We start from the raw sequence: 24259 nt of genomic DNA, 5'->3' as shown, positions 1-24259 counted from the left end.
ATATGGCACAGGAATCAGACATGGGGATAAAGGGACAGACTTGTTCAGTGCTGGGAAACTGTGCTTATTGCTCCCAACTCCAATTGCAGGAACAGAGAACAGGGACCCAAATTTATAGATTTACATTATTTTGGGATTTGTAGTCCAGCAACAGCTGAGTAAAGTTTGGTTGAGCTGTGGGTGTAGTGTCTCATTAAGAGATAGTGTAATGACTTCACATTAACCAGAAAAGTAGAACAGTACTGAACAGGTAACATGTACATCTCCAGAACAAACACCTGAGGTTGGGAATGAATTATTCACCACAGATGAGTAGACACAACCAAGCCCTGACACTGGTCAATGGATTTATAAGAGACAACAAGGACAAGCCACCTGCTCAACTTTCGGCCAAAGCAAATAGAGCCGCCATATGTGAAACTACATGCTGGAAAGACATATCTCAACTTCCAGAAGGGGAAGCCAATGATTCAAGGCTGCTAAAGAGGAGATTTAACCTCTGCATTACAACCAAACCTGGAAGCTCACAGAACTACCAACAAGGAGAAAAGCCATTGGCTGTAACCCAACTTTTACAATGAAGTACTGAGATCATCATGCTTTATATTGGTTTTGTACAGTTACAAAACAAGTAACACATGGACATGCACTCAAATACAATGAGATAGAAACATTAAGACAGAAATCTAGAGAGTCATCTGGATTGTTTTTTAAGATGCCTACTAAGTTAAATAAAGTACAAAGACTGATAAATGAAGGTACTATTTTTACTGGTAATTTTTAAATGTAACACTTCCAGAATAGATGGGAGCACTCCCAGGTGCCGGTGCCTATATTCATTCTACTGTGTAAATCCTCTCTCTGCTCTCTATAAAATGAGGGTTGGATGAGCCGGGCCCCTTACTCTGTTCTACACACACAGCCCAACCCTGGGGCCCCTGTGTCTCTCTGTGCTACTGACTGTTACTGGGGCAAATCCTCTCTCTGCTCTCTATAAAATGAGGGTTGGATGAGCCGGGCCCCTTACTCTGTTCTACACACACAGCCCAACCCTGGGGCCCCTGTGTCTCTCTGTGCCACTGACTGTTACTGGGGCAAATCCTCTCTCTGCTCTCTATAAAATGAGGGTTGGATGAGCCGGGCCCCTTACTCTGTTCTACACACACAGCCCAACCCTGGGGCCCCTGTGTCTCTCTGTGCCACTGACTGTTACTGGGGCAAATCCTCTCTCTGCTCTCTATAAAATGAGGGTTGGATGAGCCGGGCCCCTTACTCTGTTCTACACACACAGCCCAACCCTGGGGCCCCTGTGTCTCTCTGTGCCACTGACTGTTACTGGGGCAAATCCTCTCTCTGCTCTCTATAAAATGAGGGTTGGATGAGCCGGGCCCCTTACTCTGTTCTACACACACAGCCCAACCCTGGGGCCCCTGTGTCTCTCTGTGCCACTGACTGTTACTGGGGCAAATCCTCTCTCTGCTCTCTATAAAATGAGGGTTGGATGAGCCGGGCCCCTTACTCTGTTCTACACATGCAGCCCAACCCTGGGGCCCCTGTGTCTCTCTGTGCCACTGACTGTTACTGGGGCAAATCCTCTCTCTGCTCTCTATAAAATGAGGGTTGGATGAGCCGGGCCCCTTACTCTGTTCTACACACACAGCCCAACCCTGGGGCCCCTGTGTCTCTCTGTGCTACTGACTGTTACTGGGGCAAATCCTCTCTCTGCTCTCTATAAAATGAGGGTTGGATGAGCCGGGCCCCTTACTCTGTTCTACACACACAGCCCAACCCTGGGGCCCCTGTGTCTCTCTGTGCCACTGACTGTTACTGGGGCAAATCCTCTCTCTGCTCTCTATAAAATGAGGGTTGGATGAGCCGGGCCCCTTACTCTGTTCTACACACACAGCCCAACCCTGGGGCCCCTGTGTCTCTCTGTGCCACTGACTGTTACTGGGGCAAATCCTCTCTCTGCTCTCTATAAAATGAGGGTTGGATGAGCCGGGCCCCTTACTCTGTTCTACACATGCAACCCAACCCTGGGGCCCCTGTGTCTCTCTGTGCCACTGAGTGCTACTGGGGGAATGCTCTGATCTTCTACTTTATATTGGGATACATGGCACTCTGTGGGTCTGCAATGGTAAGAGTGACAGACATAACTAATGCCATTAATCTGATCATATATATCATAGTTTTATGCCTGGTTCCCTGCACATCTACAGTTCAGACCATAAATCCTGCCTGTGAGCTGAAGATCATCCCAACGTATGAAGACTATGAATACATCCAGGAAGGAGACATTATGATTGGTGGAGCGTTAACAGTGAACTCGTATACAATTCCTTTCAGATATCCACAGGACGGTTACCTGCGAATGGCGTGGGTTGAGTAAGTCCAACATAATTTTATAACAATTACCCAATCACCAATGTAATAAAGGTATTTTTTATTAACATGAAGGAAAATCTTTTGTTAATGAACATGAGAATGCTGTACAAGTTATATTTCCCCTGATCTGTGGATCCTCTGTAAAAGTAAAGCAATAACTAGTAACTAACGTATAGTAATACAGCATGAATCCTCGCTGATAGCAACAGGAGTTAATGTTTAATCCTATTTCCAACCGCTGGATTTTCAATATCACTTGGCCATTTTTTCAAAATGTTTTGCATTTTTTTCTGAGGGGGAGCTTTGTGTGCCTAGGGCAATTATTTCTGTTATTTATTTATCACAATCCACAAAAAGTGAATGTGAACATAATAATATAGAAATACAGGTTTTGTTTAGGATCCACACATGATACAAACATATTTTAGGCTTCATGGTCAAACCACATTGGAAACTATATTTTGTATTAAAAAGCTGCTGACACTAGTGATGAGCGAATCTGTTCCGTTTCGCTTCGCCGAAAAATTTGCGAATCTTTAAAAAGATCCACGAAACGGCGAAAAATTTGCGAAACGGAGAAAATGTCGTGCGACAAAAAAAATTTGTCCCCCGCGGCTATTATTTTGTCGCGCGGCTATTGTTTCCCCGCCCGCAGCTATTATTTTGTCGCGCGGCTATTGTTTTGTCGCCCGCGGGTATTATTTTGTCGCGCGGCTATTGTTTTGGCGCACGCGGCTATTGTTTTGGCGCACGCGGCTATTATTTTGTCGCGCGGCTATTGTTTCGTCGCACGTGGCTATTATTTCGTCGCCAGCGGCTATTATTTTGTCGTGCGGCTATTCTTTTGACGCGCAGCTATTCTTTTGACGCGCAGCTATTCTTTTGACGCCGGCGACAATTTTTGGATGTGCGGCGAATTTCTCCGCGGCGAATTTTTACATCCGTTTCGCGAAACAATCCGCCAATGGCGAAACGCGGAAATTCGCCGCGAATCCATGCCTGGCGAAACATTTCGCCCATCACTAGCTGACACCCTACAAATAACAAATCATCTTTTCCAGCTTATTCACAATGAATGGAAAAATCATGTTTTTAGCACTATAATTCCCTTTTGCACTGGGATGCAGGTCTATACAAACTGTCACTGGGTCTGAAATGTGTGGTTTGTAGAAATTCCAAAATATATAAAGTACACTGTTTTTAACATAGCTTTGCCATGTATAACTTTGGTGTACAAAAATAACTTTACCTATTTTAAATTCATCAGAATGTGTTCTTTTCAAAAATATATGGATTTCACATATTACAAGGATGTAAATGTGTTGATTTTGCAGGAGCTGAAATGATAGACCATATGGGGGTATGTTCACATTTGGGCCCCTACATGCCACATACTTAGGTAAACCTATACATATTGGGCATCAAACTGTTCAGTGGACCCCTGGCATTCATATTTAGGGTGTTTTATATTAGTACCTAATGCTATGTGGGAGATAAGATGCTGCAAAGTGGAAGCTTTGAGGGGATATTTGGAAATGTCATGAAAATTGCCAATTTTAGAAAAGCTGTGCGGCTTGGTACTTTGGAGTAGAAAGACATGGGTACCCATTTTAGATTTAGGGGAATGTGTACTTTCCAAAAATATATGACTTTCTGGGGTGAGCATACTTTTTACTAGCTATATTCCACATATAATGATGTAAATGTGTTGATTTTGCAGAAGCTGAAATAACAGAAATGATAGACCATATGGGGGTATGTTCCCATTGGGGCCCCTACATGCCACATACTTAGGTAAACCTATACATATTGGGCATCAAACTGTAAAGGGGGGCCCTGGCATTCATATTTAGGGTGTTTTATTTGGTTACTTTATGTCCTGTAGGAAATAAGATACTATAGACTGGAAGCTTTGAAGTGATTTTTTTTAAAAACTGTCACAAATTTTGATAAAAACCAATAACTTTAGGAAAGCATTGCAACTTGGTAGTTTGGAGTAGACAGGCAGTTCTACCTATTCTGGATTCCCTAGAATTCTTTCCAAAAATGTACAATTTTCTGGGATAAACCTTCTGTTAGTGGAATTTTTGGCCTTGAAATCTAAAGTATGCAGCTTTCTGGAGCAGTGCTTTGGGAATTTGGTAGTGTTCTGCTGGGAGTTTTTGACCTATACAAGTGAGAAATCTCCATAAAACTATATATATTTGGTATTGGCACATTCAGGAGACATGGGACTTTCCAAATCAGTTGTATATTCGTGCATAAAATAATTTCTGTTCTGTTCAGTATGTGTGTTTATATTATGGAAATTGTGTTCTTTTTATTCATTTTTAGACATTTAGAAGCCTATATCTTGTTACAGAATTGGAATTAGACAAAAATTGTACCATATTTTGAAAGCTTAGGTTGTCCTAAAAAAATGATATATTGTTTTCCTGGGTAAACAAGTTCCACTTTGACCAAAATGGCTGGCAGTGAAAAGGTTCAAGTAATCAAGTAACTATATCTATGGATATACTATGCAATAGGTAGGCATAATAAAGCAAAGGCCAGGCCAGTTACTGTATTTAGGCTTTGCACCTATTCCTGATTCACAGCTCTCTGTATACTCCAAATATAACTCTCTCTGTATATCCAACTATAACTCTCTCTGTATACTCTAATTACAGCTCTCTGTATACTGTAATGAGTTGCAGCAGCAGCTCAGTGTCACAGCCTGTATTTCTATATAATACAGAGGCAGGGTTGCCAGATTTATTTTTCCAAACCAGCCAAAGTCAGTTCTAAAACCACCCCAAAAGACACTTTGAAAGTAGCCCAAAAATATCCCAATATGCGAAATGAAAAAAAATTCTTAAATTAAAAGTATATATGGGAAAACCTGCCTTTTTAAAGCGTATAATTACTACCCATGCCCTGTGCCCCTCTCCAGTTACTGAGATGACTGATAATTCCCTCTGTGCCCAGTCCTTGCAGGTTATAGTAGTTTCGCTGGTTCAGGTTCAGCAAAGAGGAATAGAAAAGGGAGCTTATATATATATATATAATTGCATGCTGGGTATTATAGTTTTATATCAATCTTTGCTGTAGGCTAATTGTAAGATACAAATGACATTACCCAGCATGCACTTGGATAGGCATGTCAGAGGAAAAAAGCATTGTTTCGTTTCCAAACTACAAACCCACCCTAGCCCAAATCTGTACCTTGGTGGGTTTGTACTTTGGAAACTTTCCTGGGCTTTAAATTAGTAGCCCAATTTGGTAGAAAACTCACCAACCCTGTAAAGAGGATACTGTTTGGGCCCAGGCTGACTTCCATGCTGCCTGAGTGGCTACAGTGAGATAAACTACTGTAAAACAGTAACTATACAGCAAGGGACTAACAAGCAGCCAGCCCAAATAGTTCTACCCCCAAAGCCAGCAGTATAGTGAGGAGTTAGTGTGTATATACTGCAGCTAATAACATTACAGAGAGAGCTCTGCCTCTTGTTTCTCCCTGCTCAGAAGACAAGGAAGTGAGCTGCTTTTTTTTCTGACATCACATCCCCATCCTTCTCTGCCCCCAGCCCAGCTTTCCCCTGCCTTAACTCTTTCCTTCTCACCCAATCACAGTTGCACCTGGTTCTGGCTAAACATAAACCAGTGTAATCTGGCTGCTGGTCATTCGGATCCCTTGCCATGCAGTTCCTGCGCTTATGGCACCAGGGCTTTCCTAAGATGATGAGCTATTGCAGATATACTCACCCCGGCTGCAGAACCTACAGAGGATGTGATCTGGAGAAGGGAGTGCACAGTCTGCAATGCCAACATGTTGTTGTTAGACTCAGGGTGCTTGTTTTCAGCAATTCAACAAATCCGTGTGTAAGCTTATGGTAAATTAGCCTCTACTGTTTTCCATACACCACACCCTATATTACCCAGGATAAGGCTTAATCCCTCAGGCGTGAGCCCTCGCTTGAGTTGGAAGCCAGGTAGATGTGTTACTATAACTCTCAATAAAAGGGCACCAGTGTTCTTAACGTTGAACAATAAACTGTTTATTTACACAGCCACCTATGAGTAATTACAAGTACAATATAGGCAGGTAGTAGCATCTCACAGGTCAGGCAGTACTCACTACAATTGGTCACAATGACTCTCTCCCCACAGGGCCCAATGGGTTATCCCCAGCTTTCAGGTTATTCACTCTCAGTGGAACCCAGGCTATCAACTATCTAGCCCTAGGTCTGTACACTGTTACTCCTACTCTGGGCAGTATTATACACGGGATAATAATCCCTCTGCAAATCCTTGTTGGAGCCAGAAGCTGCTCACTAGCTAGCCCTGCCTGTCTATCACACTAAAGGGTATATTTATCATGCTGTGTAAAAAGTGGAGTGAAGCATTACCGGTGATGTTGCCCAGGGCAATCAATCAGCAATTAGATTTCAACAGTTCAAAATCAAAGCTAAGCATCTGATTGGCTGCTATGAGCAACATCACCGGTGATGTTTTACTCCACTTTTTACACAGCATGATAAATATGACCCCAAGTGTGACCTATTACAGGAGCTGCCTGACCTGTCTGGGCCTACCTTTACCCAGGCTCCACCACAATCTCCCGACCTGCTTACTCAGGGGGAGAGCTTTCACCAAAATGGCTTCCAGCCTCATAGCTTAGCCTTTTATACTACACCACAGTGCCACCTTATGGCTAAATTGTGGAACTGCAAAAGGTCATGGTATGAAGCAGGAAAAGGGACTTACTTCCTATTACTCATAGGACCCCTGAAAGGCCACAATTTACCAGTTCCCTACATGTGTTTAGAAATAACCAGAACTTAATCTTGACCTGAATTGTATATATATATAAATATATATATATTGTTTGTTTTGGTTTTAGCATTTACCCTGAGTATTACAGACAATTAGTGGATTTACTTATAGCCATCAAGCAAATTAACCAGTCTCCAAACATTCTCCTTAACCTGACCCTGGGGTACCATATATACGACTCCTGTGGGGACCCCCGGAAGGCAGTGAGGAGCGTATTACAGATATTATCTGGTACCAGGGAGCCGGTTCCCAATTACTCCTGTGTGGGAAAGAGAAACATTGCTGGATTCATTGGGGATCTCAGCTCAGAGAATACAGTAGCAATAGCCCAAATTCTGAACTTGTATGGCTATTCCCAGGTGAGAAATATAATGTTTATTGACAATACTTGTATTTTTTCAGTTAGTGAAAACATAAAGCAGTGATGCATGCAAAGGGGTCAATATAGAATGCATCACTGAGATGGTGGTGGGGTAATTTCAGCAAAGGATTGTGTGGCCCCCCTTTCAATAGAGAAAGATACTGGGAACTGGGATTTTAGCACAGTGCCGCCACCTAGTGGACACTGAGGAGCACACCTCAAGGGGATTTCCACTAGGAAATAATCACACACAGTTTGCAGCAAATGGTGTAAAGATAAAATACTTATACCATGCAAAAAGTAATAACCCTACTTTGAGAACCAGTGTGGGTTTAGTGACTACTGGCTCAGTCTCTCTGGGGACTCAGATGGATCCCTCACTGGGGACTCACACAGGGACACACACAGGAGACTCTATACCTTCCCTCAGATGGATCCCTCACTGGGGACTCACACAGGAACACACACTGATGGATCACTCACTGGGGACTCACACAGGGACACACACAGGAGACTCTATACCTTCCCTCAGATGGATCCCTCACTGGGGACTCACACAGGAACACACACTGATGGATCACTCACTGGGGACTCACACAGGGACACACACAGGAGACTCTATACCTTCCCTCAGATGGATCACTCACTGGGGACTCACATAGGGACACACACAGGGGACTCTATACCTTCCCTCAGATGGATCCCTCACTGGGGACTCACACAGGGGACACACACAGGAGACTCTATACCTTCCCTCAGATGGATCCCTCACTGGGGACTCACACAGGGGCACACACAGGAGACTCTATACCTTCCCTCAGATGGATCCCTCACTTGGGACTCACACAGGGGACACACACAGGAGACTCTATACCTTCCCTCAGATGGATCCCTCACTGGGGACTCACACAGGGCCACACACAGGAGACCCTATACCTTCCCTCAGATGGATCCCTCACTGGGGACTCACACAGGGACACACACAGGAGACTTTCAATACCTTCCCTCAGGTGGATCACTCACAGGGGATCCACAGGGGGTTAAGGCATCTGACCACAGTGTAGCAGGTCTCTCTTTACAGCTGACACAGTCTTTACAGTCACTGGTTACTGGATGGTCTCTGTCTCAACTCTGGCAAAACAACAGGGGCCCCTTTATAAGCTGCTGGGCCCGCCCTTGATTTTTGACTCCAAACTTAGGCACACCTTTCTCTCCCACCATTGCATTGGGGCATCCAGCCAATCGGGTTCCTCCCCAATCTGTAGTCGGGATGGATGATGTCACAGACTAAGAAACAGGGGAAAGAGTTCTCTGATCCCCTACACACCTTTATATAACCCTTTCTGTCATTACTTTTTTGCCCAAGCTGGCTTCTGGTTGTAACGATACTGCTCAGGTCCTTATTATGGGTATTCCTGGTATTCTGACCCATGCCTGTATATTTTGACTTCAATAATTGCTGCCTGCCTTGAGTATTCTGCCTACTGTAAGTCGTAGTAAGAAAAGTCGATTGAACTTACGTTTAGCAGTAGCTTACTCACAAGAACACAGCCTTTATTCCTTGATCTTTATTATAAGATTGATCCAAAAAATTGTAATCCAACAGATATTTCCTTGAGGTAAAAACAGAGATGGACAATGGGATACAAGATTGCCCACCCTGTATTGGAATGTAAAGGGCTGTCCTAACCTATGATCACATGGTTCACTAGTAACCAATGACATGAAACGGGTGTCGGCTAGCAAGTGAAGTATCCTGCACTATGGGAATGTAACACAAGATGGCTCTATACTGAGTCAAGTAAAACAAAGAAGATGTGAGACTGTGGCTATCACTAAATATATATATATATATATATATATATATATAAAACTAAATATGCCAAGTGGGCAGTACATTGACCTTTTAAACCTCATTTTTACCTTGTTTTACACAGTCTGTTTTCTTTATAGTCGGTTCCTGACAAGCTCTATATCAGAATGTTCTGGGCCCCAAAAGGGCATCACTGAAGGCCACATCTAGTTGGGGTCTTCCTACTTTACGGAAGTGCCAGACTTGTGTCAGCTGTCCAACCTCTGGGTTCCTGCCTGATAGGATCTTATTATATGTTAATATGTTAACCATTTAGTCTTGTATTTGTATCCACTTACTTTGAAATGCAGTGTGTGAAATGATGGCGCTATTTAAATAATAATATTCATTGATTTTCTAATAATAATTCAGTAATTTAATCTGCACTTGACCCCAGTTACATCATCATTGGTCAATGAATTTCAAGTTTTACACTTTGAGGCTTAAAATATGGTGCAAACGTTGAATGGACTAAGTCCTTGCTTGAATTAACTCTTAATGGTCCTTACCTACAGCAGGGCAAAATTGCAAACATAAAGTGCATATTCATGAAAGTTTTTCTGGCAGAAAACAAAAACAAAACCACAGTAGAATAACTGGATGATCATTTTGGGAGTTAAAAAAATGATGGATCCCTATAACAATAATGTTCCAGGCCTTCAGAGTTGTCAACTGGAGCATAATTATCAAATGGTGAACTCTTACTTTAGTAAAAAGGTGCATTGATTTCAATGATAATGACTCAGTTTAGATCCTTGGTAAGAACTCAAATTGAGTATGAAAGGCAGTTATGGATAGGAAAGATATTAATGAGCTGAAAGGAGAGCAGAGATGTGAAAATGAACTAATAGAAAAAACTGAACAGTTAAAAAATAATGGCTTTATTATATTTTTCTATCAATATGACAGAAGACACAATAGACAGATACTGGGGGATGTTCTAAGCACCCAAAACCAAGTCAAGGTCCACTCCCTTGTCCAAACATTTTTGAACACAGGTTTCTGATGTTACAATATAAATCAAATAATAAACCAAACTCAAGGATGAGTCCTTATGAGTCACTTATGTTGACTGATTGTAAGGCCCTTACAAAACACAGAATAGCTACGCACTCGTTGTAGCCTTCCAAACCACACTTTAGGGATCAGACTCACAGTGAACACTTGTGACCCCCTATCCTGACCCCAGTAGAGCTAAGGGCTCCACTATAAGGGCAACACCAGCCATGCACCCAACTGCAGCCACCTGTTCTCAGCTGCCACCTTATTACTTACTGAAAGGGAAAAATAGGCTATATCTGCAAACAACCTTTACATTTCTAGTCCATGGTTACTCACCTTATATTCACACTTTATAATGAATATACTGTAACTAGAGTAAGAAGGCTCTTTTTTGAAAATTGACAATGTTTGTAGATTCAGAACTATTTGATACAATGCATCTATTCAAACTAGAAAACTACTTGCCTTGGAGTAATGTGCCATTGTGTATGTGCCAGAGTTATCATTGTCTCGTCTTTGTTCCATATTTACTGTGTAGATCAGTTACGGGGCGACAGACACAGAGCTCAGCGACAGAGTCTCATTCCCGTACTTTTTCCGCACAACACAAAGTGACCGTGGCCATTATTTTGTTTTGAGCAAGTTACTGAAATATTTTGGCTGGACCTGGGTTGGAATCATAAGATTAGATGATTACGGTGGAGAAAAAGAACATCAACTGCTGAAAAGCATCCTTTCTAATGACGGGATATGTATTGATTTCACTATAAAGATAACAAGTTTTATATCAAGAACTGAACTTGAGGCCAATATTCCAAATCTTATGGTCTATAAAAGGATTATAGAAGAATCCACAGCCAGTGTAATTGTACTTTGTGGATCAGTTCCTTCCGGTGCTGTCGAAGAATTCATTCACCTTTCAGATTTGTTTATTAAAAAGACAATAATTGTTTCCTATAATTTGGCATCTTCTATGCACTTTATGGATTACGCAATAGAAATATTTAATGGCAGTTTGGGAATTACACAAATGTTGCTGAGTTCCCCGTACAGCCCTGAGAATACTCAAGTTCTAAAGGAATTTCATCCTTCAAAATACCCCAAAGACAAGTTGCTTGAAGACATCTGGATGCAGTATCATTCATGTTTATCAAAGGACCCAGCTAAGAATAAAGTATATGAGCAACTGTACTCAGGCTCCTTGTACAACTGCAGCGGGAGGGAACTCATTACAAATGTTCGACACTTTGACAATAAGTTTTATTCCCCCCGCGTTCCCCTCGCAGTTGATATAATGGCTCGTGCGCTTCATATTATGCAGATATCACTTGCCAACAGAACTACTGAAAAGGCCAAAAGAGAGCAGAATTATAGGAATCAGGTGACTATTTTGATGCTTAATAACTTATTTTGTCCATAAATCTATATGATACTCTTGCACATCTACAGGTAACTTGAATTTCTATCACTACATTAATAGCGATATACAGTATGTATGGAAAATCCATCACCAATAGGATATTATTGTATTTATAACCAGTAACTGCTCTCTATCTTAAGAATCAGAGGTCTTTGTAAATTTAAGTCTTACATTTAAATTTTCATATTTTTTCAGAATCTGAGTGTTTTTCTGAATTTGAGAAAAAACTTGAAAACTCAAAAATCTCAATTAATAGAACCTATTTATGAAAATACCCACACTTGGGTACAAAAAACTTGCGTTAAAATAATGGGAAAAATAACACTCTAGATCTTAATTTTCAATGTGCCTGTGAAATTTAAGAATTAAAGAAAATGAAATGAATTTGAAAATAGCTTGAATATCTACATTTCTGGAAATCCCCCTCCCATTACCTTTTACAGGAGCTTGACATTTTTAGATGGCAAATTGTTTTATTCAATTTTTTTCCCCGCTTCATAATTCTTGAATATTTAAGTCTGGAAAAGCTGAATTATAGTTGAACTTGAAACTAATTAAGATCACAGCTTTTGATGCAGTTTATGTTCCCTGCGCCACTGTGCAACCCTCAGGCTGCTTATACTTTAGCACAATGATCCCTTCAGTAGAGATTACAAGCCCCGCCCTGGAATAGGATCATTATGGTTTTCAGCTCCAGTCTTTTGTGGCCCTTAATGTAAAACAGATCCTCATAAATATCAACCTTACTGGCAGTAAAAATACATTAAGTAGCTCTATGTTTTATCCAGTATTGCTAGTTTTTTGGACTGTATTATTTGTTCCTTTGAACTCTAGTATTAGAATACAGTAAACTCCAGTATCTCTGGGTCAGTAAAACTCACTATTAGTTTATGCCTAGAATTATCTTTTTCCTTGAAGCCTTAAGGTGGCCATACACGTAGCATTTCCGGAATTCTACCTCCTTCTGCAGATTCAGCCCTGAATGTAGAATTTGCTCCGGCCTTCAATGGCACCCAATCAAAACCTTTTAACCTGGCTGATCGACTAGTCGACCAATATCCGCAGCCTTTTGCGATACCGGTCGCCTCGTCGAGCCATCATACACGTACCAAATATTGTACAAAATGAGGTTTCATACAATATCATTGGTGCGTGTATGGCCAGCTTTAGGGAATGTTATGTTTTTATTTAATCTTGGCATATTCATTAACCAGGACTTGCTCCTCTTTAAATTGATGTGTATGCTTCATGTGTATGCTTGTACTCTTGGACAACTGTTGGGGGAGTACCACTGCTAACTATAACTAATAACCTTTCTGCCCATGTTATCAAGGATGTAACTATTGTACAGTATATCACTGTTGAGTAATAATAGTAAAGTTACAGAAAATGATTATCTGTGTTTTAAAGGAGAAGATGGGTAAAAACTAAGTAAGAAAGGTCTATGTAAATACAGCCATAAACACTCACAAAACTGCTGCTCTGAGTCCTCAGTGAAAAGAAACACCACATTTCTTTCCTTCTATTCTGTACACACAATCTTCTGTATCAGACATCCTGCTCACAGAACAATCCTTCAGGGCACAGCATGAGTCTGCTCAGTTTGCTCCTCTCTCCCCCTCCCCACTCTGCTGTGTAATCTGATCTTAAACGCTCTTCCAGGAGCAGTGTTCAGGCAGGGATGGAAAGTCAGATTGAGCTAAAATGGCAGCTGCTATCTTAAACAAACACAGATGGTTGTGATCATTATACATTATTTAATGGTTAATAGCAAATGTATTGTATGTTTTCTTAATAGATGCATCATTATCTGAAAAAAGTTCAGTACAATTTTTTTGACCCAAAAACAATGAATAGAACTCTATCATTTGAGGAGGACGGAGAGTTAATAACTCAGTACAAGATCCGATATGTTACTTTTCAGTCTTATAAACAGATATATATGCAGATTTTTGGGGTGTTTACACCATGGGCTCCACCAGATAAGTATCTGCAGTTTATATCAAAGATAGGATGGAAGACCAAGAACAATGAGGTTAGAAAATGTTTTTTTAAACTTTTTCAATTTAAACTATAATCCAAGCCAAGAATTTAATACAATCTGCCATCACAACATGACCTGGCAAGGCATCCCACAGCCTGGCTGTCCTTACCGTCAATAAATATTTGCACTGCTTCAAGTGAAAGTTCTGTCCCTCAAGCCTAAAGAGAGATCTTCTAATTCATTTTGCTTTGTATATTAAAAAGTTCTTCTGCTACAATGACCCTTAGGGGCCCATTTACTTACTCACAAACGGGCCGAATGCGTCCGATTGCGTTTTTTTCGTAATGATCGGTATTTTGCGATTTTTTCTGAAAATTATCGCGACTTTTTCGTTACCAATACGATTTTTGCGGAAAAACGCGAGTTTTTCGTAGCCATTCCGAAAGTTGCGATTTTTTCGTAGCGTTAAAACTTGCGCAAAAAGTTGCGATTTTTTCGTAGTGTTAAAACTTGCGCAAAACGTTGCGCCTTTTAAGTTTTAACGCTACGAAAAAAGCGCAACTTTCGGAATGGCTACGAAAAACTCGCGTTTTTTCGCGCAAATCGTATTGGTAACGAAAAAGTCGCGATAATTTCCGAAAAGTCGTAAAGGCGCCGAAAAAATCGCAAAAAATACGAAAAAGTCGCAAAATGTTCATTTTCCAATCGGAATTCTTCCAATTCGGTCGGAATTCGTGTCTTAGTAAATCAGCCCCTTAATGTAAAGAGTAATCATGTCCCTTTACAAAACCCTTTTCTACAGAAAAGACAACCCAACCTGAATCGTGCCCCTTAACTAATTAGTTTGCATTAATGACCTGGAGGTGGGCATTGTACTGTCTGATGATACTAGTGCCATGCAGGTTGTTGGACATAATTCCCTTTTATTTATCCACTCTAGTAAATACATATAGCTCTACAGAGTGCAAAACAAAAAGCAGAAGAAAATTAGAGAGTGAAAATTAGAGACTAAACAGACATAAGAGGTAACTTATACTGATGCCCCAAGGTCAAAGCTATACTGTAGCTCACTTCCTTATAAAAGGCAACTAAAATTGGCTGGCTAGAATGGAATGATGTAATCTGATTGATAAAGCCAATTGGCTGACATTTGTAGGTGGAGCCTATCTATCTACCATGCCAAAAAAAATGCAAGAAAGACTCATGCAACTTTTTTGTATCTTAGAAAAAATGCAACAGAATACTCCCATCGCATGTTTTTTGGCAGTGAGAATCACGTTGTTCCATTCATTTTCAATAAGGCTAAAAAACTCAAATAATGTAATGAACTGGGAAAATAAATAAAGTTGTTAGAGAATATTTCCATTGACCTCACCAGCTTTTAATAAGTAATGTTTTTCTGGCAACTTTTCATGGGTTTTTTCTTTAATAAATACTGACTATTTGAGGTTGAGAGTATAGAGCCATTCAGATTCACATTGTTGGTTCAGATTTTTTTCTAATATTTCAAGGGGGTTAAGGTGCAAATAAAATTTTGTAGGGAGGGTGATAACGTCAGTAGATAAACACCTTCTACAGGTATTCTTACATCACCGGCTAAATTCATTCTGTAAGTAATGGGCAGATTTACTAACTGTTTCCACTGTTTATTCAACCACAAATGATATTTAACCATTAAGTCCATTTTTTCACATTCCTGAAATGCTGTAGAAAAATTAAATTTTCTATTTTTCCAATTTAAAATTTTTGATTTAATTTTTTTCGTCGTTTATTGAAAATTTGTTTCCACGTATTATCATAGATTTTGTCAAGAAAAGGTTTTTTTTTTTAGCAGACCCAGGCTCAAAAAGGGAGAACATTTTCATTTACACTGAGCATGAAGTTGTGAGAAAACAATATTAGTTAAATGCTGGAAATTAAACCTTTTTTACATTCTAAGAAAAATACAATGTTGTTTGGGATCAGGCATCCATTTCAGAGTTTTATCAATGTACGATCGCTCCGAATACAAAAAATTCATGTTTTTTTTTTCATTTTTTTATCGTATCGAATCCGAAATTTTACCCATTTCGGGATTTGAACTCGTATTTTCATGAATCAGCCCCTAAAAGTGTTCTGCATTTTGTTTTATAGGTCCCGAAATCTCAATGCACAGATAATTGCCTCCCCGGCTTCAGGAAGGTGCCAAAGCCCGGAACCCATTCCTGTTGTTATAACTGTGTCCCGTGTTCTAATGGAGAAATTTCAAACACATCTGGTACAAACACCATAATAATAACATTTATATGTTTATATAACAAGCTGGTTGTTCAGGTGTTTCAGTAGTTCTTCTCTAGACACAAGCTTTAAATGCAATTAATAATATATCATCATTGGCTCCAATGATCAGATTAGGAAAAAGGAACTTTCCACCCACTAAGGGACACATTTACTAAAATGCATTGAAATTCAAAGTAACCACGATAATTTCTGTCGTTCTAAAATTTCTTGAAAATGCTTTTATCCTTCGTATGAAAACATCGCTATTGCGTTCCAAAAGGCACTAAATTTTCCAGATGAAAGTGTAAGACAAAAGAATAGCCACGGGCAACAAAAGAATTGCCGTGACACAAAAGAATAGCCGCGGGCGACAAAAGAATTGCAGCGACACAAAAGAATAGCCGCGGGCGACAAAAGAATTGCCGCGACACAAAAGAATAGCCGCAGGCGACAAAAGAATTGCCGCGACACAAAAGAATAGCCGCGGGTGACAAAAGAATTGCCGCGAGACAAAAGAATAGCTGCGGGCGACAATTTTTTTTGACATGCAACATTTTCGCCATTTCATGAATCTTTTGAAAGATTCACAAATTTTTTGGCGGAGCGAAACGGGACAGATTTGGTCATCACTACCCATTACATCTGAACCTACACTTGAAAAGGCATATGTGCCCTTGGTGGAAGAGTTGAAAAGGTACTTTGTTCCCTTTACATGCACACATTCACAGCCCTTTAGTCAGGTTTTCATTTAGATTTGATGATGCCTACACCCTGTAGTCTAGAAACACAAGAATGGTTAGATTAGCTGTCATTATATCATAACATCATAAATGTCTTATAGGATATGTCAAAAAAACCTGTGGGCACAGCAGTAATGACCCACATAGGCCACAGTTTGAATCAGTTCAGATACATTTTTTTCCTTTTTTTTTTTTAAATAACATTTTTTTAAAATGTGTTAAGTAAATTATAATATTTAAATTATAGATGGAATTGTACTTTCTAAGTTTCATTACTTTTACACATGCAAGTAAGACCTTTTTAATCACCTTATTTCTAAATAGTTGTTGGAATAATCTTCCTTTAATTATGTTATCTCTTACTGGATCCAAAAAACATACAAAAGAGCAAAATACAATGTTTAGCATTTGGGCTCTTTATTATGTAAATAGGAAAATCACACAGTTTGCTTGTGGTGCCACAGAAGGGATTATACCAGTTAGTCATGATCAGAGCACCAAGCTACGCACCGGGGCTTTAATTCAGGGAATGCAATCTGACAGAATTGTAATTCGTGAGATTTTATCTGTACTTTAAATTATTTTCTTTTTTTACTTTTACAGACAGTGAAAACTGTGTCTATTGCCCCGACATGGAGTGGCCCAATGAGAACAGGACTCAGTGTATTGCCAAAGTGGAAGAATTTCTCTCTTACACTAATGATATAATTTCTATCATTTTTTCAGCTTTTTCAATTCTGTTTTTTCTAATTACCATGCTAATATTGATACTGTTTATTACATACCGGGACAGCCCCATAGTGAGAGCCAACAACCGGAGCCTGAGCTTCCTCCTCCTTGTCTCCATCAAGCTGAGCTTCCTCAGTGTGTTTCTGTTCCTCGGTCGCCCTGTGGATATAACCTGCATGCTGCGCATCATCACTTTTGGAATCACCTTCTCCATAGCTGTCTCTTCTCTCCTGGCCAAGACTATCATGGTTTGTGTTGCTTTCAAAGCCACCAAGCCAGGGAGCTCATGGAGAAAATGGCTGGGAGTCAAACTGTCCAATTCTGTAGTCTTGTTCTGCTCATCCATTCAAATAATCATCTGCATGACTTGGTTGGCCATTTCTCCTCCCTTTCAGGAACTGGACATTCACACTTCCCCTGGAACCATCATCATTCAGTGCAATGAGGGCTCAGCTATTGGCTTTTACTCAGTTATTGGGTATATGGGGCTTCTGGCAGCTGTTAGTTTTGTTTTAGCATTTTTAGCTCGGAGCTTACCGGACAGTTTTAATGAGGCCAAGTACATCACTTTCAGCATGCTGCTCTTCTGCAGTGTTTGGATCACAATGATCCCGGCCTATCTGAGCACCAAAGGCAAAAACACTGTGTGTGTGGAGATATTTGCCATACTCACCTCAAGCGCCGGCCTTTTAGCCTGTATATTTGTACCAAAGTGTTATGTCATTTTAATTAGACCAGACCTGAACACAAAAACCCAATTACTTGGAAACAAAATGTAATATCACATTTCCCATTGCTGATTATTGTTATATATAGTCATATGAAAAGTAAATACACCTTCATGTTAAGTTTTTCCTTTTTAGCAAGGTGATGTTATTGAACAAAAATAAATCAATTCAAAAGGGACTCTGTCTCTAATACTTTCATTCCAATTTTTTGGAAACCTTCAAAAAGAAGTAACACTAAAAAAGGTTAAGTAAAACTTTTTGTTTAAAACGCAAAAAAAAAACCTTTTGGCTTCAATACGTTTTGTGAATTTCTGCCACTTCACAAATTTTTCGTCGAACAGAAATGGGACAGATTTGCTCATTACTATCAAGGGCTGACAGTTGAAATAGCTAAAATCAAAGAAAGAGTTAATTTCTAAAGTACCCTGACCGCTAACTCCAAAGGAAGAAACTGGAAGTGAACTGATTGATTCAGGAATCATTCATTTTTCATTCATGATTCATTTATGTTTGTGAAGGTTCTCATTCATCCAGGTCATGGTATCTCTGTAGTAATAAATCGGACATCTCCAAGAAAAAACACAGCAAGTCCATTCGATTTGACTTATTACTACAGATAATAATTTGTGTATTTACTTATTTGCAATTAACCGTAATCATACAGATCATTAAAAAATAAATACTGTATGTAACTATGTTATTAGCTCATAATGGCAGGAACCACCTTTGATGGTACAGTCCAAATTAACTCTTTTATGGATTTTTTTTACTAATTACTATTAGTGGTTTTAACTATCTTTCAACATATGCTCTAATAAACCATTTTATAATATGTTTAACAATTCTCTTGCACTGCATTTTGTATTCTCATTGACTGCAGTGCAATTTGGCAAAAATTTGCCCAAAAAAATCTAAAAAAAAGTTTTGCTCATCTAAAAAAATAAAGAGGCAAAAAAAAGTTTTGCTCATGTCTATTCACCTTCTCTCACTGGGTGATTCCAGCATAAGTCAGTAATTTCTCCCACTGAGTACTCAGCACCTAAGGACAAGCTCAGCTTTGAAGTGTAGGGACCCTCAGATTTAGTTAAATCTTGGCCAGTTTATGAAGCCTTAATTTAGAGTGGAAACCTAAGGTGGTCCTGAACCCTACATGGGGGAAATACTTCCTGATTTAATGTGTAAGTAATTGGTTGGTTGTCTTAGAAATTCCCACTAGGTGGCAGTGTTGGTGTTTAGCGTCTTCCCTGGGACTTTACCTCAATGAGAGGTGGCTACAAGATTTAGTTCAGTTACTACAGTTAGCAATTGTTATAGTTGCTCTAGGAGTGAATATCACCATAGGGATAAGTTTAAGGCTCCAACAAGCAGATTAGAAGGGTTAGTACCCTGTGGCACTACTAGCTGCTAAATATCAGGAAACGCAGTGTTTAAGATTAGGGTATAGACAGGACACGGAGATGGAAGACCACTCTGTATGAAAGAGGCTTCTAAGTTGGATACTAGTGAGAAACAGCTAATGATTTATTTGAAGTTTGATAAAAGAAGTTCATGTTTGCAAGAGCTCCTTGTGGGTTTGATTCTTTGATCCTACAACTGCTAGCAACTGAAATCTCACTGGTAGTCCTTCCCTATGGCTCAGCTGGGGCTTGAGGCACAAGATTAAAGGTAACACTTGTAGGGGACCAGAGAACTCTTTTCCCTTGTTTCTCTGTCTTTGACATCATCCAGCCCAGTTACAGACTGGGGAGGAACCCGATTGGCTGGCTGCCCCAGTGCACTGTTGGGAAACAGTATCCACTCCTGGCAGAGTCTCTTTAGGTGCCCAATCCCAACTTGGATGCAGATAGACCAAAACCCTTTTATTCAGTTCAGTCCCTTCCCCAAGAGCTCTTTAGTACCAGTGTACATTCCCCGTTGGAAAGGTGGTTGCTCCCACGTAGCAGGCAAGCGAGCAATACCTGCCCTCACCACCAGGGGACACACACAGAGATTCCACAGAGGCCTCGGTAATCACCAGCAGCCCAGCAGCCTTCTCTCTTTGCATTCTGAACTCACAGTAAGTGGCACTGGCTACTCACTCTGGGTCTCTCTTCCAAAAGCTGGCAAACCAACAGGGCTCCCTTTATAAGCTGCTTGGCCCACTCCTGATTATTGGCTCCAAACCTTGGCACACCTCCTCTCCCAACAGTGCACTGGGGCATCCAGCCAATCGGGTTTCGCCCCAGTCTGTAGCCAGGCTGGATGATGTCACAGACACAGAAACAGGGGAATGAGTTCTCTGATCCCCTACATTCTCCCCTTGGACAAACTGGCAACATCCTCGCTTACTGTACCCCCTTACACTGATAAGCAGTACAACACTCAATAGGGGCATTACCTGGAGACCTGCGCTTACCCAGACCCAGTCCCTTAGATCTAGCAAGGGTTCCAGCGTCTTCCTTCAAGCCACCGGTAGCACTTTGGAGGTTTCCTCGTTTCAGTTGGGGTTTAGGCTCTCTCAGACATTTGAGCTTTTAACTCTTCCTGCAAAGTTTCTTATTCTCCTCTTATTCTCCTCCAGAAGCTTTGCATCAGCAGGGGACTTCTCTGCATGCCCTTGGGTGGAACTCCTCTTCACCCTCACATAGGCATCAGCCTCCTCTCACTGAACTCTCTCTATCAGAGCAACATAGTCAGGGGTTAGCATACCTTGGTAGTGAGCTCTAATTGTCTAATTGATCACTATTCAAAGTCCCTCTTCTCATTTGGCGAATTCTCAGAGAACCCATTTCAGAGCTTTGGATTACCCCACGACTCACCAGCAGTCTCAGGCCTTGCTCCACTCGCACCAGAAAGGCAGACAGGTCTTCCTTCTCTTTCTGGAAGGTAGAGTGGAAGTTGTGGAGCATCTCTATAGTATTCACTACAGGGCCAAATGTCACCTCTAGGACTTCAATCAGGTCACTTGAAGTAGCATCAGGGTGACTAACTAGGTAGGATTTCACAATGTCCACAGCAGGACTGCAAAGACTATTCCTTCTCATAGTTGCCATGGGGCCAGTCCAATCCTTCACAGACACCACAGTGGAGTCTCTCCAACTCTCACCTGAGGATCTGAGCCTGAACACACTTTAAGTCTCCAGACTAGCTGAGTCAGTTGGTCAGTCATTTGTCCCAGCGCACTCACAATATCAGGGGTATCCAGCCGGCCTCCTGAGTCATACCAACACCCCTTGGAGACCACACCCTCACAAGATGGACCTTGCTTTACTTGACTCTGTTCAAATGGCGAATCAAAAACTCTCTTATTGGGCAGCACATCCTTCGGTGCTGTAACTGCATACTGGGGAACAAGGGTGTCATCATGGGTAGTTAACTCATCTGCATCATCAAACTGGTCAGGCAGAACAACCTTCCATGGCCCTTCACCTCCAGCATCAATATCTGGGGGAACCTTCTAACCGTCTATCTCTCTGGGGCTCTCTATGAGAACATTCAGCATCTGACACTAACACTTTTATTCAGCCATAAAGGTTTCCCTTTTTGATGCCTCTCCTTGCTTACAAGGGGGATATACTGCTCAGTATACTTGCTAAGCAATGTTTTAAAGGAATTCTCTGCAGCATTATCTCAAAGGAGACCATGTTATGATCACTGTTCCCCAAATGCCCCCCCACACAAATGTTAGAGATGAGTTCAGTACAATTAATGATATCACAAGGTCCAAAAGAGAATCATTCCTAGTAGGGTCTTGATCTGCCTGAAATAAAAACTTGTCATTTAGCATATTTACAAACCTGTTATCTCTTTCTGATTTGGCTACACCATTTCTTCAGTCCATGTATGTATGTATGTATAACTTTATTTATAAAGTGCCACAAGGGTACGCAGCGCTGTACAGTCTTACAGAATACAAAATTACACACAGGGAGGACAAGTGATTTAATAAATAAATACAATAAATACATATATGTATATATATATATATATATAAGTGCCATGTGGTATGAGACACAGTAGGAAGGAGGTCCCTGCCCCGTAGAGCTTACAATCTGAGTGGTTGGGTAACATACAGGCACAAATTGGAAGGTAAGAGTGCATCAGGTATGGGCATTTGCCCTTAAGCGCAGGACTGGGCAAAACAATGTTTTAGTGCTCCAGAAGGTAACAGTCAATGCCCGGATAATTAAAGTCCCCCATAATAACAACTTGACCTAGTTGATAAGCCTCCTCCATTTGAAATAGTAGCTGGGCCTCATCCTCCTCACTTGTACGGGGTGGTTCATAGCATACATCAATGATCATTTTCTTTGTAACCTTTAGCCCTGCCGGAATGTCTACGAAAGGGATTCCACATTTTCCTTGGTAATGTCTTTAATGTCACTTGGTAATGTCACATGGATTTAAATCTGACAAGGGGGACCACCCCCCTTGCCTAGTTTAAACACTACTCCAGTGTCTTAGCCATTCTCTCCCCTATCACAGCGGACCCCATTCCATTGAGATGCAATCCATCATGGCTGTATTTGAACCCCAAAGAAAAGTCAGCCCAGTGCTCTGGGAACCTAAACCCTTCCAATCCGATCAACCACATGCGGAACCCTGGTACCAGGAAGACAGCAAACTGTATGGTTGTAGCATTCCGAATGACAGATTACTCTAGCAACTTTCCTAATATTTGAATCCCCTATAACCACAATTTGTTTAGGCCTTGTGTCTAGTGAGGGATGCAATGTAGGCTGAGGAAGTAAAACACTTTTCTAAAGAGGCACCCAGAGACCTGTCTTAGGAGACTGGATTTAGGGTGACCTTGTTGACTGTGGTGTTAAATGGAGAGAGGGGGTCAGGTTTAGGTATGAATATAAGCAGTTCCATCTTGGATATGTTCAGTTTCGACACAGTAAAGGTGGCCATACACGGGCCGACTATAGCTGCCGATATCGGTCCCTTGGACCGATTCGGCAGCTAATCGGCCCGTGTGTGGGGAGAGCAGATCGGCCTGGCCGACCGATATCTGGCCTGAAATTGGCCAGATCTCGATCGGCCAGGTTAGAAAATCTGGTCGGATCGGGGACCGCATCGGCTCGTTGATGCGGTCCCCGATCCGACTGCCCCATTGCCGCCCACATAATCCGATCGTCTGGCCCCAGGGCCAAACGATCGGATTATTATTTTTTTTACCTAAATGGTCCCCGATATCGCCCACCCGTAGGTGGGGATATCGGGGGAAGATCCGCTCGCTTGGCGACATCGCCAAGCGAGCGGATCTGCTTGTGTATGGCCACCTTAAGACACTAAGGCAGTGAGGTATTGTGTATTGTTTGCCTGTGTGGTTGAGATTAGAGCAGACAATTAAGAGCCATGTGTCATCTGCATAAAGGTGAGAGATGTAATGAAAGCACCAAGAAAGGGAATTTAAAGAAAGAAGAAGAGTGGCCCTAACACAGACAACCGAGGAACCTCAAGAAAGAGATTAATGGGCTGAGAGGTTCTGTCAGAAAAAGTTACATTGAAGCTACACATAGAGAGATAGGATGGCAACCATGACAAGCAAAAACATTGCTAGCAAGTATTTGTAGGCATTTTAAAAGGAGAGAATTGGAATGGGCAAATTGTGAAATGCTGCAGAGCGATCAAGGAGTATGAGTATGGAATAGTGTCCTTGGTCTTTAGCATCATGGATATTGTTGGCAACCTTAGTTAGAGCTGTTTCAGTAGAGTGACCTGTGCAGAAACCCAACTGAAAGGCAAGATGGGGTCTGGGGTTTAAGTGGACTTTAAGCATTGAAGTGAAAGTGTGTAGGGCTAGATTTCTGCATGTGAATGGGTTAAGAGAAGTAGGATATTCTGAGAAGCCAAATTATCCACTATATTAAGGAATTATATTTGTTGCTCTCTATCTGGCACAGTGTAGATAATAAACACTTTCCAGAATAGAGCAGAGCTCCCCCGGTGACTGTGTCTATATACATTCTACTGAGCAAATCCTCTCTCTGCTCTCTATA

At 41.1% G+C, this 24259-nt stretch overlaps 1 protein-coding gene across 1 annotated transcript; it reads left to right on the top strand.

The window, feature by feature from the left end:
- Positions 1-2134: 2134 nt before the first annotated feature.
- Positions 2135-18326, top strand: LOC101734131 (vomeronasal type-2 receptor 26-like). Its single transcript, XM_004911513.3, has 6 exons — positions 2135-2385; positions 7268-7559; positions 10954-11796; positions 13634-13870; positions 15953-16076; positions 17422-18326. The coding sequence occupies exons 1-6, from the start codon at positions 2135-2137 to the stop codon at positions 18324-18326; spliced, it is 2652 nt and encodes an 883-aa protein (XP_004911570.2).
- Positions 18327-24259: the final 5933 nt, after the last annotated feature.

Source organism: Xenopus tropicalis, chromosome 1 (assembly GCF_000004195.4).
Source record: "Xenopus tropicalis strain Nigerian chromosome 1, UCB_Xtro_10.0, whole genome shotgun sequence".
In the NCBI taxonomy this organism is placed as follows: domain Eukaryota; kingdom Metazoa; phylum Chordata; class Amphibia; order Anura; family Pipidae; genus Xenopus; species Xenopus tropicalis.
This window is presented reverse-complemented; position numbering and strand designations above follow the sequence as displayed.

Excerpts from the sequence above, each read along its gene's own strand:
- LOC101734131 (XM_004911513.3), top strand. The coding sequence starts at position 2,135 with ATGGTAAGAGTGACAGACATAACTAATGCCATTAATCTGATCATATAT. Across the intron at positions 2,386-7,267 it reads CTGCGAATGGCGTGGGTTGA|CATTTACCCTGAGTATTACA; the intron begins GTAAGTCCAACA and ends TTTTGGTTTTAG. Across the intron at positions 11,797-13,633 it reads AGCAGAATTATAGGAATCAG|ATGCATCATTATCTGAAAAA; the intron begins GTGACTATTTTG and ends TTTTCTTAATAG.